General features: G+C 52.6%; 10 protein-coding genes across 10 annotated transcripts, besides 8 other annotated features; 9 read left to right on the top strand and 1 right to left on the bottom strand.

The window, feature by feature from the left end:
• Positions 1-1,075: 1,075 nt before the first annotated feature.
• Positions 1,076-1,124: a microsatellite.
• A 401-nt stretch (positions 1,125-1,525) lies between these two features.
• On the top strand, positions 1,526-2,137 carry TraAM80_03222 (ankyrin; the record flags this gene model as incomplete). The annotated part of the gene is made up of 1 exon (XM_029380199.1): positions 1,526-2,137. One exon carries the CDS (start codon positions 1,526-1,528, stop codon positions 2,135-2,137), a length of 612 nt encoding a protein of 203 aa, XP_029239986.1.
• A 265-nt stretch (positions 2,138-2,402) lies between these two features.
• On the bottom strand, positions 2,403-2,822 carry TraAM80_03221 (uncharacterized protein; the record flags this gene model as incomplete). Its single annotated transcript, XM_029380198.1, has 1 exon — positions 2,403-2,822. One exon carries the CDS (start codon positions 2,820-2,822, stop codon positions 2,403-2,405), a length of 420 nt encoding a protein of 139 aa, XP_029239985.1.
• Positions 2,823-3,934: 1,112 nt separating this feature from the next.
• On the top strand, positions 3,935-4,447 carry TraAM80_03220 (uncharacterized protein; the record flags this gene model as incomplete). The annotated part of the gene is made up of 1 exon (XM_029380197.1): positions 3,935-4,447. One exon carries the CDS (start codon positions 3,935-3,937, stop codon positions 4,445-4,447), a length of 513 nt encoding a protein of 170 aa, XP_029239984.1.
• Positions 4,448-4,594: 147 nt separating this feature from the next.
• Positions 4,595-4,615: a microsatellite.
• A 569-nt stretch (positions 4,616-5,184) lies between these two features.
• On the top strand, positions 5,185-6,264 carry TraAM80_03219 (anion-transporting ATPase; the record flags this gene model as incomplete). The annotated part of the gene is made up of 1 exon (XM_029380196.1): positions 5,185-6,264. The coding sequence occupies one exon, from the start codon at positions 5,185-5,187 to the stop codon at positions 6,262-6,264; it is 1,080 nt and encodes a 359-aa protein (XP_029239983.1).
• A 72-nt stretch (positions 6,265-6,336) lies between these two features.
• Positions 6,337-6,360: a microsatellite.
• Positions 6,361-6,426: 66 nt separating this feature from the next.
• Positions 6,427-6,477: a microsatellite.
• A 246-nt stretch (positions 6,478-6,723) lies between these two features.
• On the top strand, positions 6,724-8,088 carry TraAM80_03218 (uncharacterized protein; the record flags this gene model as incomplete). The annotated part of the gene is made up of 1 exon (XM_029380195.1): positions 6,724-8,088. The coding sequence occupies one exon, from the start codon at positions 6,724-6,726 to the stop codon at positions 8,086-8,088; it is 1,365 nt and encodes a 454-aa protein (XP_029239982.1).
• A 502-nt stretch (positions 8,089-8,590) lies between these two features.
• Positions 8,591-8,610: a microsatellite.
• Positions 8,611-9,199: 589 nt separating this feature from the next.
• Positions 9,200-9,219: a microsatellite.
• Positions 9,220-9,240: 21 nt separating this feature from the next.
• On the top strand, positions 9,241-10,785 carry TraAM80_03217 (PUF nine target 1; the record flags this gene model as incomplete). Its single annotated transcript, XM_029380194.1, has 1 exon — positions 9,241-10,785. One exon carries the CDS (start codon positions 9,241-9,243, stop codon positions 10,783-10,785), a length of 1,545 nt encoding a protein of 514 aa, XP_029239981.1.
• A 434-nt stretch (positions 10,786-11,219) lies between these two features.
• Positions 11,220-11,242: a microsatellite.
• A 430-nt stretch (positions 11,243-11,672) lies between these two features.
• Positions 11,673-11,701: a microsatellite.
• Positions 11,702-12,162: 461 nt separating this feature from the next.
• TraAM80_03216 (uncharacterized protein) lies at positions 12,163-14,178 on the top strand (the record flags this gene model as incomplete). Its single annotated transcript, XM_029380193.1, has 1 exon — positions 12,163-14,178. One exon carries the CDS (start codon positions 12,163-12,165, stop codon positions 14,176-14,178), a length of 2,016 nt encoding a protein of 671 aa, XP_029239980.1.
• Positions 14,179-14,537: 359 nt separating this feature from the next.
• On the top strand, positions 14,538-15,776 carry TraAM80_03215 (uncharacterized protein; the record flags this gene model as incomplete). Its single annotated transcript, XM_029380192.1, has 1 exon — positions 14,538-15,776. The coding sequence occupies one exon, from the start codon at positions 14,538-14,540 to the stop codon at positions 15,774-15,776; it is 1,239 nt and encodes a 412-aa protein (XP_029239979.1).
• A 648-nt stretch (positions 15,777-16,424) lies between these two features.
• Positions 16,425-16,973, top strand: TraAM80_03214 (uncharacterized protein; the record flags this gene model as incomplete). The annotated part of the gene is made up of 1 exon (XM_029380191.1): positions 16,425-16,973. The coding sequence occupies one exon, from the start codon at positions 16,425-16,427 to the stop codon at positions 16,971-16,973; it is 549 nt and encodes a 182-aa protein (XP_029239978.1).
• Positions 16,974-17,297: 324 nt separating this feature from the next.
• Positions 17,298-17,735, top strand: TraAM80_03213 (40S ribosomal protein S21; the record flags this gene model as incomplete). The annotated part of the gene is made up of 1 exon (XM_029380190.1): positions 17,298-17,735. A coding segment is annotated over one exon (438 nt), but the record flags the coding sequence as incomplete, so codon positions are not given.
• Between the last annotated feature and the right edge of the window lies 1 nt (position 17,736).

Genomic DNA, 17,736 nt, shown 5'->3' with positions numbered 1-17,736 from the left:
ACTTCTCCGGTTTGCCCTTTGCGGAGTTGACTCGGAGTTTGTGATGGTCCCTAGTGCTCGCCCCGCGTTCGCCAGCACATGCTGGCAAAGAGGTGGACGGCTCAGTCAATACGCCCCAGCGGTGCTGACTGGCGTGGGGACTACGGTGGGGTGGCTGCTGATGGGCTGCTTGGAGGTGTGGTCTCAGGCGAGCAAGGCGGAGGATTGAATCCCCGTTTCGGCCTTGCTGTTTGCACCAAGTGTGTACGTTATTCTTTCTCTCGTGCTGCGTGTCGCGGTGCCCGCAGGTGCCTTGTTAACGGGATTTGCTGTTGCGGCACTGGAGAGTGGCGTTGCTGCAGCAGCCTCCGTCCCTGTGGTGCGCCCCATGCATGCAAAGGGGACCTTGCGGGAGCTCATAACTTCGCGCGCAGTGTATTGTGACTGTCGGCCATACGCTTGAAGCGTTTTCTTCGCGATGCGTGGGAGGCCACCGCGTCGCGGTGGCGTATTGTGCCGTGGAAAGAGTTGCGTTTTTATGCCACTGCTTACAGTGCTGGTTTTTGGTTATAAGGTGTTTGCTGTCAAATGTTCACTGACGCGTTATCTATGTTTGCCTCTCGCCGAGTGGCGCCGTTCCAGAGTCTAGTTGATGGAGCCAGTCAGTGATGTGTGCCCTGGGCTGTATTGCTCGAGGAGACACTGATGCATCTCTCCGTGGATTGGGGGGTAGTGTGGATGCTCGACGGGCCCGCAAGGCTGAACATTCGCCCGGAGTACCTTGGCGGCGTCTCTTTCATTATTTATTGGCTTTTGTCTGGATTTTTTAAAAAGCTCGATCTCGAGCTTTTTTGCTTTTTGTCATGTCCTTTTTTTGTTTCTCTGCTCCTTTTCCATCCTCCCTTTGCCTCCGTTTTGTTGTCAATTTCTTCTTCTTGTGGGGGGCACCGCCCGCCTCCCCGTTGCAGTTTGTTTTGTGTGGCCGGCAGGGGGAGGTTTGCTTTTTTTTTCTTTTTAGCTGGCGTGGCGACGCCCAATGAACTTTTTAAATTCCCTTGTTGCTGGTCTGTCTTCCCGCTGCCGGTTGGAGTGAGTGGTGCCTTGTGCCTTGTGCCTTGTGCGTTGCGTTTTGTGTTTTTTTTTTGCTTCGCTGGCATGCGTGTGGTTTCTGCTGCAAATGCCACCGTGATGAAATGAGTTTGCGTCTTCGCCTCCGGAAGACGGGAAGAAAAAGTCGCCAAAAACTCTGAGTGGGTGAAGGATTTCGGCGGAAAGGTACCTTTACAGACACACGCGTGCATGTATGTAGTCCAGTACCAATCCTGGCTCTGACCACTTGCTGACCTCACTGCAAGTTGTCTCCTACTATGAGGTACGGCTCCTCATCTTCTTGTTCTTTTTTTCACTGTAGCGGGTTTTTCTCTTTTTTTTTTTGACTTCTGTTACTCGTTGCACGCGTTTTCTGTCGGATACGACGTGATTCATTGGACACCGACCAGTATTTGTATCAGGGCGGATATACAGACGTATATTTACACAAGCCAATATGCGGCAGGGTGTGGCTGAGGCGGATTTCTTCAGAGCTGTGGCAACAAAGGACCTGACACTCTTGCGACGTCTTATAGCGGCCAAAAGGGATGTCAACACGCGTGGTGAGCGCAATCGCACCCCGTTGCATCTCTGTGTATGGGACAACTATGTGGATGGGGCACGCGTTCTGTTGGAGGCAGGTGCTGACATAAACCTTTTGGATGATCTGCATGACACACCGTTTCTTCTTGCTGGTGCGGAGGGACGTGTGGAGATCATGAAGTATATGCTGAAGTATGCCAAGCCGGACTTGACGCTGCGTAATCGTTACGGCGGCTCAGCACTGATTCCGGCGTGTGAGCGCGGTCACGTAGAGATGGTAAATCTGTTGATAAAGGCAGGCGTCAATGTGGATCAGGTGAATGATTTTGGGTGGACAGGGCTGCTGGAAGTGTTGGAGCTCGGAGGCGACGACATGGACCATGTTGATATCACAAAGGCGCTGATCGCGGCTGGGGCGGATGTGAACCTCACCGACAAGGAAGGGAGGACGCCACTTTACGTGGCAAAAAAACACAACTTAAAGCGCATCAGCAAGCTTCTCGAGGAGGCCGGTGGCCGAGTGTGAGCGGGTGGAAAACGGCCACTGAGAAGATGGCGCGGAAGGAAGGGAAGGGTAGTTTTCACTGAGAGGGGACGTTTGCGGGAGGAGCAATGAGTTTGCGTGTACGTGTATGTGTGCTAGTGTAGGGAGGGAGAGAGGAGACGGACGCTGCCTTGCACTACCACCGTTGCCTTGGTGAGGAGTGTTTGCTTCGATGGTTCTTTTTTTTTTTTTTGGTGGTTGACTCCATTCACGTCCTTTTTTGTTGTTTTTGTTTTTTGTATTGTGTTCATTTTAGAACTTCCGGAAAGAGGGTGGCGTGTTGAGAAACGTGTTTGGCAAATGTAAACACTTTAAGAATACTTTTTTGTTTTGCATTTTTTATGATGTGCAGTCTGCCGCAAGGCATGGTGTTTTGAAAGGGCAAAAACATTTGTGTGCGGATGCGTGTGTCACACGTTGCCCACAGCGCTCCCCACACTTTCCGGAGTGAGGCGGGTAGCCGTCGCTGAAGGGCTTTCAAAGCGGTTTTGCCGGTGAGCTGGCCCAACAGCGTCTTCACTTGACGTTTGCCCATTGATTGGTGCATGTCTGAGAGATCACGCAGTCGGTGCGCTTCCTGTGGCGGATGGTGAACGCGTTGCACGGCCAAGGCCAAGGCATAACAGTCACCTGGGCCTTTTTGCAACGGTCCACGCGGCACGGGCATTCGGATGCTTCTGCGTAGTGGTGTGGGGAGAGGGCACAAAGGAGCCAAAATGAGGCCAGCCGAGAGAGTTGGTCTGCAGGCAGCATTGAGGGGCTCAAGAGAGGCGCGCGTGGGCGGCGGGGATGCGTCCGCAGGAACGTACTTGTGCCTCTGACGGTGCAGTGCGGAATACCCGACGGATGTGGTGCCCTGGTCTGTCGTTGGGTGCGTGGGGGAACTGTGTGCGCTATGCGTGTGGGAGGTGTGCCGGTGGAGCCCCACGTCCGGCGGCGAGGGCGATTGTGCGCTCAGTTACGCGGATCCTCCCGGTGGTGAGGGGTCGTTTTGGGGCGCAGGTCTGGGGGCCTCCGCGGTGTCGCGAACGAGCCTCAAAAGGAAAAAAAAAGGAAATTACTCGTTTTCCTTGAGGCGGTTTTGCATCTGCAGAAGCGCCCTTCCGTGGCTCCATCCGCCGTCGGCACTCAAGGAAGCGTAGGCGATGAGGGAGCGGACATGGCTTTTTATTTTTGTTTGGTACTGCCCTAATGCTTACATCTGCGGCCATACGGACGATAGAATGAAAGCCACATTGTACTTCCATTCCGCTTATTATTATTGAAGCGTTACAGTAATTCATCGACTGTTTTATTTATTTTGACTAGGCGAAGTAATTGCGCATGTGCGGTTTACAGGCCCGCGTGTGTGTGTGGAGAAACTGCATGACACAAACGTAATAACAATAAAAAAGAAAAACTGGTAGCTCCGCAGTGTGTGCTGTACTTTCTAACCTTTCCGCAGCAAGCAAACAAGTGGAACATATGCCTTTCTTTCTGTGTAGTGGCGGTAGACGGCTGGTGGCTGCTGTCAGCGATGCGTTGGAGTTTGAGGTGGTGGCTTGCGTTATCTTTGCGCGTCGAGCGCGTGTGATGTTGATACTTTTTGCCTTATTTCTCGTTTTTATTTGTTTCTTTCTGCTTCCCCTCCCCCCCCCTTTTTTTTTGTTCTCCTTGTTGGCTGGATTCGCTGCTGTTAGGGCATACACGTAGGCAAAGGGGGCAACGAGGGAAGCGCAGTGGATTGGGTCGACCTTTGTGACTGCATTTTTCCGTCTTGCGTTTGGACCACTGCCTAGTATGCACGAGGTGCGTCCGAACATTTACGTGGACGTGGAGCTGCGGGGGGTGGAGGTGCCTTCTCGTGTAGTGGCTATAGTGGCGGTGGCGCTTGTACTCCTCATTTTACTTGTTCTTTTTGTGTTTTTTGTGTGCCGCTTTCTTCTGAAGGTCCAGCACACTCAACTGGAGTGTGTGCAGAACGACCCGACCAGTACAGAAACGTCGCAGTTCCCTCCTCCCACCGGGAATGCAGACTTGTGGAGGAAAACTTTTCTTGGAATCGTTTGCGATAACAAAAAGTACGTTCACAATTTGGAAACTCTGCATGCCATTTACGCCGTCCCGCTGGACCTGCGGCTCTGCGACGCGCTTGTCAACGAGGAACTCTTCAAGGAAAAAGATAGTCTTTCTAGAGCTTGGGAGCGACGCCGCGCACTGAATGACGTATTCGGTGTCAGTGTTCATGACGCGAATGGGGGGACTGAGCATGGAGGCGCCTTGGTCCAGTTAGAGCAGCCAAGATCCGTATGAAGCAGCAGGGTGGGTTGTGAAGGGCGCGTTCCAACACAAAATTTGCTGGATGCCTCTGTCGCCGAAATTCTTTACGAGAACACTGACAGCAAGCGGGGGAGAGACTAATGGGGTTTGCTGTGAGGAGTTGGGCCAGAAGGGAGGTAATTGTTTGTTTGTTTGTTTTTTCCGGAGGTGGGGATTCGCATGCGGTAGATGAATGATTGGTGGAGTGGCAAAGTTGCTTTTTCTTCTTCTTCCTCTTTCGGTTGGGCTTGGTGGTTTGTCGATGTGTATAGGGTGCCGCCTTTCCTCTGTTTTTTTTTTTATTGGTATCTCTGTCTCTTGGTGAGAGTGTTGGGGCGCTCCACGTTACAGCTCGCAGGTTGGAGTTGGTGCGGGCGGGGCTTCGTTTGTCGCTGCGGTGACCCTGCGGCGAGTTTCGAGCTGAAGAGGGGGTCAATGCGCCTGAAAGGATTTCACGCTGCCTGCAAAAAAAAAAAAAGAATAAATTACGCTAAAATGTTGTTTGTTGTTGATTCGTCCCCTTCCTTCCATTTTTTGGTTTTGCATCGTCATCTGCAGTGAAGGCGCCACTCCGTCTTTTTTCTCTCTCTTTTTCCCTCCTGCTGTGTTCTTGTCTCTTGGCTGCACCCCGCGAGGTCGTGTTAACGTGTCTGTTGTGCCCTAAAAGTGTGAGGGGGTCCCCTTCTCTGTGCGTGTGGGTCCCTCGCTGTGTTTCTGCCTCTGTTCACGCCATGTCCCTTGAGCCGACGTTGCAGGGGCTGTTGCAGTCAAAACTCCAATGGATCTTTGTGGGCGGCAAAGGCGGTGTGGGCAAAACGACCACCTCTTGCGCCGTGGCAACCCTTTTTGCCTCAACGCCAATTTACGATGAGGCGACGAATACGACACGCCCGCGTCGGGTGCTACTTATTTCCACTGATCCCGCGCACAATCTTAGTGATGCCTTCAGTCAGAAGTTTGCTAATACGCCGACGCCCGTGAAGGGCATGGAAGAGACACTCTTTGCGATGGAAGTGGACCCTACAAATCTCATACACACGGGGTTTGGCGCCATGCACAGTGCTGCGGTTGACGCTTCAACGGGTACGAACGCGCCATCGCCATTCGTTGTGCTGGGAAGTATTCTAAAGGAGGCGGCGGGCACGCTACCTGGAATAGACGAGCTCTCCGTGTTTGCGGAAATTTTGCGTGGGGTTCAGCAACTTTCTTATGACATTGTTATTTTTGATACCGCGCCGACGGGTCACACACTGCGGCTTCTTGCTCTGCCACACACCGTAAACTCGACAATCGAGAAGCTGTTGTCGCTAGAGGGGCTGGAATCCTTGATCCGTGCCGCGTCCACGCTTTTGTCTGCTTCAACCAGCCTTGGAGACGTGTCGTCGCTGATGCCTGCCGTTAACAAGTGGCGGGAAAGTGTGCAGGAGGTGCAGCGGCAGTTTACGGACGCTGAAAAGACGGCCTTTGTGTGTGTCTGCATCCCGGAATTTCTTAGCGTCTACGAGACAGAGCGCTTGGTGCAGGAGCTGATGAAGTACGACATCAGCTGTGATAGCATTGTGGTGAATCAGCTTGTTCTGAAGCCGTCGAGCGAGCCAGCCTGTCGTATGTGTATGTCTCGACAGAAGATACAGGCAAAGTATTTGGCACAAATTGACGCTCTCTACGAGGACTTCCACGTGGTGCGGATGCCGCTGCTGAGCGATGAGGTGCGTGGAATCCCTGCACTGCAGCGATTTGCGCGGTTTCTGGTGGAGCCGTATGATGCTGACCGTCATGGGTACATCGACGTCTGCGGGGATGCGCCGTAGGCGATGAATGTACGAATCAAAAAGGGTGCGAACAACTGGCGAAACAAGACAAGACAGAGAAACAAACGGGGGAAAATAAAAAGAAAAAAAAAATAATATGCTTTCACAGGTGACACAGAGCGGTGGTGAATATATTTTGGGTCAAAAAAACAGACGGAGGAGAAACAAACAGACAAACAGACAAACAACAACGAAAAACAAAACAAAAAGCAATGCTGTTTCTTTTTTTTTTTTGTGTTCTTTGTTACTCGCCGCCAGAGGTGCATTTTCCGCTTTTTCCTTGGGGGTTAAAGCGCTGCGAGGCAGAGCCAGCATGAAGACGGGAGAAGCCACACATTGGCTTCACAAGGGAGAACTGTGATGAAAGTCTATCTGTTACCATCTTTCTCTTTTTTTTTTTGCCGGTATTGGGCCGCCCTCTGCTTCTGGTCAGAAGGTGTGGATTTCTGCTCTGCTTTCATGCAGGACAATTATCGCTCTCCATTGTTGGCTGCGGCGTCCCCCCCATGCATGACGGTGGGCGTCGCTGGGAGTTCTGTCATCGTGGCATCGCCCGTGTCTCAGCCGTGCGAGGGTGCCGTAATCGGCGACGACTATGTGCGTATGCTTCTTCGCACCATCCGCGGGCACGATGCGGAGAAGCTGGCATTGGTGCAACGCATTGAGGATTGCGTCAAGCCTGAACGGGCGGAGACGCAGCGTCTGCGCCGCGAGTTGGCCAAGCATGACCAGGAAATTGTCAAACTACAGCAGGACCTCTCAGAGGCCCGTCTGATGCTCCAAGAGGAGCGGGAGCGGGCGAATCGGTTACTACATGAGAACACCGTACTACATGCACAGGTAGAAGATGAACGGATGAGACTTACATCGCTTATTTGCCTGCATCAAGAGGCGAAGGGAGCATTTACGGCGGGCGCTTCGGAGGACGCTGCGAAGGCGGATGGGCGTCGCCGGCCTCATGGTGGGGACGTAAGGCCATCCTCAACCCCTGTTACTGGCAAGTCGAGGCTAAACTTGCCGTTCCACCGTAATAGCAATAAATCAGCTGACAGGACTAGAGAGAATGGGACGATGAGCCTCCGGCAGGCAGTGCTTCACCCGTCCTCAGCTGCGGGAGAAGACGGGTTGAACGTTGCGGCGGCTGCCGCTGTTCAGGCGGCGTTACAGCCCCCACCGTCCTCAACTCTTGTCACCGCACTCAGTGAAGAGGTGCAGATGCTTCAGGAGCAGCTGGATGCTCAGCGTGCCACGTATGAATTAGAGCGAACAAAGCGCTTGCGCGAAGAACGTGAGCGCACACGTCAGCATGCGGAGGATGTGGCACGGTACATCGCCACAATCGACCACCTGCATGCGCTGCACCAGAAGAGCCTGGCCGATCTCATTCACAGCCGCCACGATATGCGGGTTGAACAACAGGAGTTGCGTGGGACAATAGAGAAGCTTCGCATATCTCTTGATGAAGCCCTGGCCGTCGCGGAGAATGATCGCCGGCGATACGCTGCGGATCTGCAGCTAATGCAGCGACGTGTGGGCGACAACGCTGACACCATCCTGCGGCGACTTCGGCATGAGCTTGGGGAATGCCGGGCAGTTACAACGGCGGAAAAAGAGCAGCTTGCCGCTCTGCTTACCGCACGTGAGGCGGAGATTGAACAGGTGCGAGGTGATCTGAAGCGTGCAAAGCAGCGAGAGAAGCGCCTCGAGGAGCGACACCGACTGGACCTCGACGGTGTGAATAGTGAAGTGAATCTCATGCGACAGGCGATACGGGCTATGGAGAAGCGGGTGTACTACTCGCAGTGCCGTAGTCTCTCGGCGTAGACGGCAAGGAGAAGCTTGACGGTGAAAGAATACCGTGACAACAACAGCAGGAAAGAGAAATAGATGGAAATACATGACATTAGATGAGGATTAGACGGTGTGTGTGTGTGTATGGAAGAAGGAGTTTGCGTATCCATCCGCATGGATGAAGTGAGTTGTGTTTCACCCGGCCAAAGTTTGTTCTTGGGCCTTTTATTGCCAGTGCAGGTCTTTGCTACCGTCGTTTTTTTTTTTCCTTTTTTTCATTCCCTCTCTCTCCTGTCTTCTCCCAATAACGGAGTCGTGTGTGTGGGAGGCGTGTGAGGGTGTCGATGACCACCGTATCGAGTCAACACGCGGTCTTCTTACTGCGTTTGTCACTGAGCTTTTTTTTTTTCTTGTCTCCCTTTTCTTCTAAAATAATATGTGTGAGGGCGAACGAGGGCGACGGGGCATTCGCGCAAGTACGAGGAGGGAAGGGGAAGCTGGTGCAGCAGCCTCCGCCTCGGCTTTCCTCCGTGGTTATATATATATATATATATAGACACACGAGCGGCGGCCTCAACGTCAGTGCTGCTTTCAGCAGCGACAGGAGTTCTTTTGAGAGCCGAATTAATTATTGTTTGTGAACTAATCAGCGGGCCACCCCCATCCGCAGCGCCTCGTCGTCGTTGTCGTTTGCGGGCCTACACCGATCAGAGGAGAGAGGGAGGGGAGCCGAAAGCGAAAGGGAGGCGCATACCGCGCCGAGCAGTGCTGTGTGCGGAGGTTTAGAGGCGAAGGAGCAGAGGCGGTCCGTCGTTTTAAGCGGCAGGGGACACGCAGAGGCCGGGCGGAGAGAGGCTGCGGCGACAAAAATAAAGGGCAAAAAAAAAACACAGGCAAAAACGCAAGAAGAAGTAGAGAAAAAAACGAGGGAAAATTATAAACAGAGAGGATAAGGGGGGAAACGGAGGAAACCAGGCGGTGACGCCTGAACTTGGCTAAGGAGGCGGAAGGAGGAAATCCATTAGTTACCCACCGGTGTTCTACTGAAATTGCAGAGGAAGGAGTGGGCCAAAAGACGGGCGAAACCGCTCGCACTCCAAAAACAAAGCGAGAGAAAGAAAAACTAACAACAACAGAGAGTGTGATATATATATATATATATATCAGGTAGATAGAGCCGGGCAAATGTCTGCGAAGGCCTCACGGCGATGCAATCGACTGATTGTACTTTTTAGCTCCATTAATGATGTAACGGCATGGCCGTTTTGGAAGTTTCTGCAAATGAAGAAGGTGAAGGGTGTCACAGACCTCTCCATCCTTGCCTTCAACAGCCAGGGTGGCAGCTTTGAGGCCCGCATTGACGGGCAGGAGTATACGTTGAAGAACTATGAAAATATTGTGGGGTACTCTCAGGACATGCTGGAGCGTTTTCTGCACCGTTGGTACGACCCTGGCCGCAGCTATTTTGTCTACGGGGGCCACGGCATGGGGGACTACCTGGAGCTTGAGGAGGACAAGGTGGGAGTGCAGTGCCACGAACTAGCAGCCATATTTGGAAACAAGAAGTTCGAAGCGATTACCTTCGATGCATGCTTCATGGCAAGCCTGGACTGCGCCTACCACCTGCGGAATAACACGAGGTACATTGGCGCGTGCGAGGGCTACCTCTGGGAGCCCGACACAAGCCTCGACCATCATGTCTTCAACACGTACACTGCCTCCGCAATGAGCCGCTTTCGCGATCCGAAGCACATTCTTCTATCTGTCCAACGTGACTACTGCAGCAAGTCTCCACTTGCTGACTTTGCTGTGCTGGACACCACGCACGTGGAGGCGTTGCGGAACTACGTGGAGGATCACGTGATCCAGCGTGTCTACGACCGTGCCACGTTTTATAATGTGCAGCAGCAGCATAAACTAAGCTGCATGGCCGAGGAGGCGTTGGAATTTACTCGCCAGAATTCGGCCAGTGAGATAAAGACACCAACTTCTTCCTCTTCTTCTGTAGCATTAACATCGTCAACCGCTGCCACGGTGGCGTTGCAGGCGATGGCGACGAAATTGCAGAATCGAAAGCTCACACGACGTTCACAGCTGCAGCACGCTGTTCAGTTCGAACACGCGTTGTACCCATCTGAGTCGGACGACAAGTACATCCTTGATCTTCGATCCTACCTGATCGATATGGCGCGTGAAGAGGAGGAGTCAGCCAACAAGTCTCCGCCGCCACGCACCGCTGTTGTTGAGGCGCACGGGAGTTTGCCGAACGGAAAAAAACATCTCCACCCCCGGTTTGCCAAGGGCAGTGCACACGAGGGACTCGACTTGTTCCACCGCGTTGTCGTCAACCACACCCCGCCAGAGGACAAGCACATCTACGCCTCACACCTGGGAGGCCTTTCTATCCCTGTTTATGAGTTTAGTTCCATGTCTAAGCCCCTGCTGCCGTGGAATCGGGTAAATAGGCAGGTGTTCAGGCAAAAGGCAAACGAGTTTTTACGTCGAGGTGTGGTACAGGACGTCCATATGAATCAGTGCCTGCGCAGCGCTCCACGTGAGACGGAGAGTTGCGGCTCTTCACCGCTGGCTTCAGCATCAAAGCTCTCGCCGGTTCCGATCGCATATCTTCCCCTCTCAGGATATTCCAGCAACAATACAAACAACAGCAGCTTGAACGCACCCGGCGGCGGAAACTCGCCGGGATCGCAGCACTGTCAGGCGAGATCATGATGTTTCCGTCGCTTTTGCTTCTCCCTAATTGTGGTGGAGTGGACCGAGTACGGCGTGAAAGAAGAAGTGCAGGATGAAGAGTGGATGCTCTTGTATGTAAGCACAATTGTGGGAGAAATAGGCAGCTACAGCTGTGTCTTGCTGGGGTAATGCCATACTCTCTTCATGTGGAGGCCCATTTTTCTTTTTTTGTTTGGCCCATGAAGGTGATATAGGCGGAGTTATGGGATTACTTTTTGTTCGATTTTACTTCTTTCTGCCTTACAGGAACGTGGTGGTATTTCCGGTGTTATCGAGAATGTGAAAAACAAGGTTTTTGGTTCTCTCCACTTGCAGCGTTCTTTTTTGTTTTGTTTTTTGTTTGTGCAACCCGCGGTTCATCTTATCAGTAGACGCGACTTTTGGCGGGTATGTGCGCGATCGGCCGTCTTATTGGAGGCGGATGAGGAGGAGGAGGGAACTTGCACTTCCGACACCTCGCTTGCAGAGCTCACGCGGTATAAAGCGGTTGGGAGGCTAAGTACATGAATATTTTGTTCTTCATTCCGCTGTTTTATTTTGGTGTTTGGTTGTTGAATTGTTTCCCGACTATATATATATATATACACACACAGTCGCTGACTCTCTCTGTTTATCTTTTTTTCCCTTGCTCTTTTTCACTCTTGTGTTTCGGTTTCTTTCCGCACTTGAGACTATTTTGTTTCTTTTATCTGTGCTAGGCGAAATGGGCTCTGTGAGCCAACCCGCGGCCCCCGGGGTATGCGTTGTACATTTTTCTTTTATACCACCACGACATGCTCCTTCTGTACCTTTTTTTTCCTTTCTGATCACATCATGGGGCCTGGTCGGGGGCGGCCGCTGCAGTGTACCACGTAATTTTTTTTAGTTATATATATATATATATATATATATATATTTGTACATTGAACTGATGTTTGGGTATGATGCGCGGGTTGGGTGGGTGCCGGGCAGCAGCACCTTGCGGCACCGGTGCTGGTGGTGGTGTGCCTTGCCATTCCTCAACTCTCTTCTCTTTGTGTTCTTGAAGCTTCATTGGGGTTTGTCCCCCTCGCCTGCTGTACCATCGTTTGTACGGGCGTCGAACGGTCTTGCACCGCGCGGAAAAATGGGGGTAGTGAAAACGTAAAGGAGGAGGCGCTGTACCTCTTCCGATCAAACCCGCAGCGACCGCGAGAAACGGGAGAAACAAACAAACGGACTGAAACACAGAAAAAAAAAGAGCAGGTCAGTCGGGCATGCGATGTGTGTATGGGTGACGCGTATCTGCGCCTGCTTCTTACTCTTTTATTCTTTTGTCTTGCAGTTTTCACTCACAACGGGCGTAGGAAGCGACAAGAGATGTTGACGTGGACCAATATGGCTTTTGCCGGTTATGACATGGAAACGGCAGAGATTCTTCTGAAAGATTTGTTGGGTGTGTCCTATCGTCTACAGCCGACGTGGAAGATATGTGGAAGAAGTAATGAAATTATACAGAGTGGGAATGACGATGATGATGTGGTGGAGGAGTTTACCGAGTCTGAGTGCAGTGCTAGCTACGTGAGCAGTGCCAGCATATACACATGCAGTGAGGACGGGGACGGTGTGCCCATTGAGGACGGCGTTCCGAAGGAGATTGTCAAGGCAGGAGGGACGGAGTGTGACCGTAACGCATCGTGTGTGCATGACTTGGGCAGTACTGTGCCACCCGTACACGGCACCCTGCTTATGTTGAGAGAAATTTACACCGGTGACAAGGCGAATTTGCCAATTGTTTCCCCATGTACTGAAATCGCTGTTGGGGATTTGGAGAGCCTTCACACTGTGATTGTTCTAGGTTACAGTGAGAACGGAGATGTGCTCTTGCTACCTATGCCGAGGGTGGTTTCAGAAGGGGGTGTCTGCATGTACCGTTGCCTGCCGGCACTACAGCTTTCCTTGATGAAGCTTTACGAGTACTACGACTGCCTTAGAAAGGCAGATGGCGACGCAAACAGAGACACCCCTTCCTTCAAACTACCGCTTAGAGAAGATGCTATGACTTGCCCTCACTTGGAGCAGACCCCGCTACGCCAGGTTTATAATGTCTCTACAGACAGAGTCTACTATTTGTCTGCGTGGAAAGCTTATGTGCAGTTTGTAGGTGCGGCATGGGGAGTGCCGTGGTTGAGGGTGTTTTCCGTGGAAGTTGCGACCGGTAACACTGGCCCAGCCTGCGGGGAGGAGGCTAACGCGTTTTCGTGTATTAAGCCCCTCTGCTCTTGCCATGGCGAGCGCCAGCTGTGTGAGCTGTATGGGCTCTGCGAGTGGGTGCAAACGACACAGACGCCAGACGCTGTCACTGCCCCTGTTTTACCTATTGCAGACGCGGTGGGAGAGGAGAATTGGAAAAGTTTCTGGCAGCATATTCAATGGGTTAGCGAAGCCTCTCTCCAGTTTACTTCCGGCGGTGACTCACTTGCTTCACCACCACTACCTTTCACCCCCCGCAAGTGGCAACGTGTTTCGGAGGTTAACCCAACGGATGGTGGCGCAGTTTCACGTGAGCCTTCACTCCTGCCTCATGGCAGCAAACAAAATTGCACTGCGGCCTCTGACGTTGCCACAAATTACGACGTCACTGCAGGTACTCTCGAACCGTTCGGCGTATTACATGGTGACCACCTCGTGGGGATGAGCGGGACGTCTTTCGAGGGACGGGTGGCGACGGTACTTGGTGTTCATATGGGCCGCCTTCTCCTGCGGCTGGATGGAGATCAAGAGGAGACCGTGCTGAGCGGCGTTGAAGGAAAAGACAAGCTTATGTCTCTGTTCGCTAAGATATCTGCCCCAAAGCTTGATGATCAAGTAAAGAGGGAGATTCACTCACCAGATACCGATAAATCAACTTCCTTACCACCAGTGCAGTGCGACGGTAAATTTGAGGGTATTTCTAACTTTGATCGCAGCTTTGCTGGTTCCGATGCAGGTGATGGCGACAAGCATCCGTTTGTATTGTTGGAGGAGGAAGCGGCGCAAGCGGCATCGGAGGGGCGATGGGGAGGCAATGAATCAACCATGTCAGACGGGGAGATTGCTCCGCAGTCATTATTTTTGACTTCTTTTTTGAAGGCTGTGGCGTACTGGAAAATGCAGCTGTTCTCTGAGGAGGATCAGCGGCAACAACCCCTTGCGTTTGTTGAATACTACGGGACGGATTCGCAACGACGCATGCTGGAGGCTGTTGACCTCCTGCAAAGACACAAGAGTTTTTTTGCTAGCAATACTACTGATTGCAGTGCCGATGCACACGTGTGCCTAAGCGCCTCTCAGCATGCGGGAGAAGGACGGCCTATGCGAGTGCACCGCATCGTTCAGCTGTTGGTTGAAAACGAAACTGGTGAATGTCGGTGAGCATGACACTTTCGGCGGAAAGTTGGGCGGGGGGGGGGTCGTCTCGTCGTGGGCGACTGCTCTGTTGGATACGACGCACCGTGCGGGGGACGTGGAAGGACATGAAGAGGGGCGGGATAGATTTGAAAAAGTATTGAGGAAGTGCCTGCGGGGGTGATTCCGTAATGAAATGTCTCAGTTGGTGATTTATTTATGTGAATTTTGTTTTTATTTGTGCTTGTGTCTTTGGGGAGATAAGAGAGGAAGGGGGTGGAGTGCAGCGGCCTCCGCCGCGCCCCGCAATCGAGTGAAGACATACGAAAAAGGAAGAGAGGGGGAGAAGAAGAAGCAAAGGGGAAAAAGTGCGGCAGAAAAGCACGATGCCCGTAGCTAAGACAGAACCGCGGCGGGAATTGCCACCCCACCCGCCACCAAACATGCTGGACCTCTTCATGACGCGGTACGACTACGACTACAATCGGGACATTGAGAGTAGAGGCCTCGGGGACGGCACTTCTGGCGGCGACGCAGTGAGCGGGGATGTGCGCAACCGTCCCATCTTTCGCTTTGCCCACTCATCGGACGGCGTCTACGACACAACCTACCTAACAGACTACGTGCGGCACAACAGGGATATGAAGGACATGTCTGGGCTCTTGCAGACAGCTTGCGGGGAACATGACGTGACCTCTGCCTTTGTGAGGGATCACTATCTCCCGGAGCTGGCGAAACACGCCACGGCGACTGGCGCTCACCCAATCTCCGTCTACAAGACAGATTACCAGAACAGCGGTCCTGTTGCTAGCGGCAAGCCAACCCTTTACGCTGGTGCCCGCACCGTCGCATTTAATTCTGATTTTCTCCTTATCCCCCCAACAGAGGAAGAACTCAAGGCTGATAGTGTGTTGCCGCCAAAGATCACCTCCAAAGAATCCCTTTTGCTGAAGGGGTACCCGTCTGAGGACAGGTACCGTCCGCCAAAGGAAGATTTGTTTGCCTCCCGCAGATCACAGCTGACTACCATGGGTGGCCCCCCGACGGACTACTACTGTAACTCGTGGGTGTATGGTGACAAGAGCCTGGCCTACCCGAGTCAGCTGCCGCGCAGCATTGAGCAATCCCCGAATGCGCACCTCATAGGAACGATGGACGACAAGGCAGCCCTGCTTGCTCTTCTTGCGGGGAAGAAGAGGGCGGCTGGCAAACCGTACCCAATGCCAGACGAGACGAACCCCATCCTAATTCAGAGGATAGAGCAGCCCTTCTGCGGGATAACACGACGTATTGAAAACGAGGGTTACGTCAATATGAGCACTTACCAAAGTGACCACATTCATCAAGGAGTGTTGCCAGAACTGCCGGACACGGCGAATTTGGCAGGAAACGGTGCGGGGGACATCGGTGGGGAACGACGATTAGCGTGCGCGGGGGAGATGATGGCGGGCACTCTGACGCGCCGTACAAAAAAGGCTGAGTCTTTGCGCAACTCCCACGGCAACCTTTTGAAGGAGAAACCCGATTCAAGGATTGTGGACCTACACACATGGAAGCAAATGAAGTCCATTGAAAAGCGCATTGCTGTGGACAAGGCAGACCCTCATCGTCACAAATTGCACTAGTAAGCCCGAGCTGTAATATTTGTTAAGCCCATGAATAGTGTAAAGGAGAAAAAAACACCAATAAAGACAGCAAGGGGGAGGGGGGAAAACGAAACACGCAAGTGAAGAGAGAAGGCGCACGCACCACCAAATGCGGCAACTCTTTCAGTTTTATTCTCGCTTTTTCTGGGTGCATGTGTATGTAGAATGTAGAGGAAAAAAACTGCCATGTACAAAATTCAAGGAATAACAACAAAAAATAATAATAATTCATGTCTTCCCTCCTAGTCCCCTTTTATTGTTATTGCTGTTGAGTGTGCGCACGCCTGCGTGTGTGCTTATATGTGGCGTCTACATTGATATGTTTAGTCGTGGACTGCCACTTATATTTACTTGTTTTTACTTTGTGTCAAACTCAACAGGGATTTGCGTTGTAGATGCCACACGTCATTTCTGGAGGGCCGATTCAACGGCACTTCAGGCAACGACGTTGCGGTGGTCAGCGTTTTCGTTGGTGGATTTTTTTGGCAAATTATGCTCCTTTTCTTCTCTCTCTGCCACACAATTGAAACATGTGTGCGAAGGCGCGCCAGCGGGAACTCTTCAGTACTTGACCAGGCTCTCTTCACCTGAGAGAAGATTGAAGTAGCAGCCGGAAAAGAAATAAATATGACTGCACTCGCTGCACGAGTGCAGCAGGCAAAAAAATTTATTTGTCGTGCACGTCAGGAGGAGACGCCGGACGGAAACCCTCTCGTGGCTGCGCGCAACTATATTACCGCCATGGAAATCATTGCCGCTGTCGCCGACGAGGTGCCCACCGAAAACACCTACGAAAGGCGCTTTTTGTTGTATCAAATTCGGCAGCGAATGGAGATGTACTACGAGCGGGCGGAGCTTCTGCTCGGTGTGGCGGAAGATTCGGGTTTGGTAGACAAACCCACAGCGGAGGGCGGCCTCGCTACGGCCCTGCGCTTGATTGACGGTGAGACTTGCTCTGGCCCGACTGCCGTAGCGGCGCCGTTGGCAAGCGACGCCGTGGTGGGTATTCCACTCACGCCAGAGGACGGCAGCCCCCACGTGCCATCCACACAGCCGCCTGTGCAGTACTACTTCTCGGAGCCACCACCCGTACCGGCACCGGCGCCGCAAGCCGCGCACTCCGATGACCCCCTGGAGGCGTTACTCAAACAAATGACCTTCAGTGATGAGAAGTGACATGCCAAGCACCAAGAGGACGAAGGTTGGGAGAAAGCATCAGAGTAAAACTAAGGGGGCGGAGAAGTTTTCTTGTAGAATTTTGCCTGGCGCGCTTGCTGCAATCTCATTATGAAGTTCTGTACATCTTCACCTCCACCTCCATAGTCTTCCAAAGTCTTTTTTTTTTGTTCCTGTCGTTTTTGTTTCTCAGATTTTTGGTCGTCTTTACCTCCGTTGAAATTTGGTTCAGCCTCATGCATTTCACTCATATATTTTTGTTTCTGTTTGCCTCATGCTTTTCCCGCAAGGGTATTACGTTTTTTGCTTGCACGCTTCTCACAAATGACGACGATCGGTACGCTCAACGAGGAGGGCGTGAACGTGGACTTGTACATTCCGCGCAAGTGCCACGCGACCAATAACCTCATCACGTCGTATGACCACTCCGCCGTGCAGATTGCCATCGCGAATGTGGATGCCAACGGTGTGATCAACGGTACGACGACGACCTTCTGCATTGCTGGTTATCTTCGCTGCCAGGCTGCGTCTGACCACGCGATCAACCACCTTGCGATTGCGAAGGGCATGATCAACATCAAGACTGGCAAGAAGCCTCGCGCGAAGAAGGTGACGAACCTGAAGGGTCCTGGCGCTCGCGGCGCAGCAAAGGGCGCTCTGCAGCAAAGGGGCGCTCGCGGCGCTCCCGGCCAGAAGGGTGCTGCCCAGCGCGGCGGCGCGCAGAGGGGCAACGCCCGCAGGCCTCAGCAACAGCAGCAGAAGC

Source organism: Trypanosoma rangeli (assembly GCF_003719475.1).
Source record: "Trypanosoma rangeli strain AM80 chromosome Unknown Tra_15.4_contig_00081, whole genome shotgun sequence".
Classification (NCBI taxonomy): domain Eukaryota; phylum Euglenozoa; class Kinetoplastea; order Trypanosomatida; family Trypanosomatidae; genus Trypanosoma; species Trypanosoma rangeli.
This window is presented reverse-complemented; position numbering and strand designations above follow the sequence as displayed.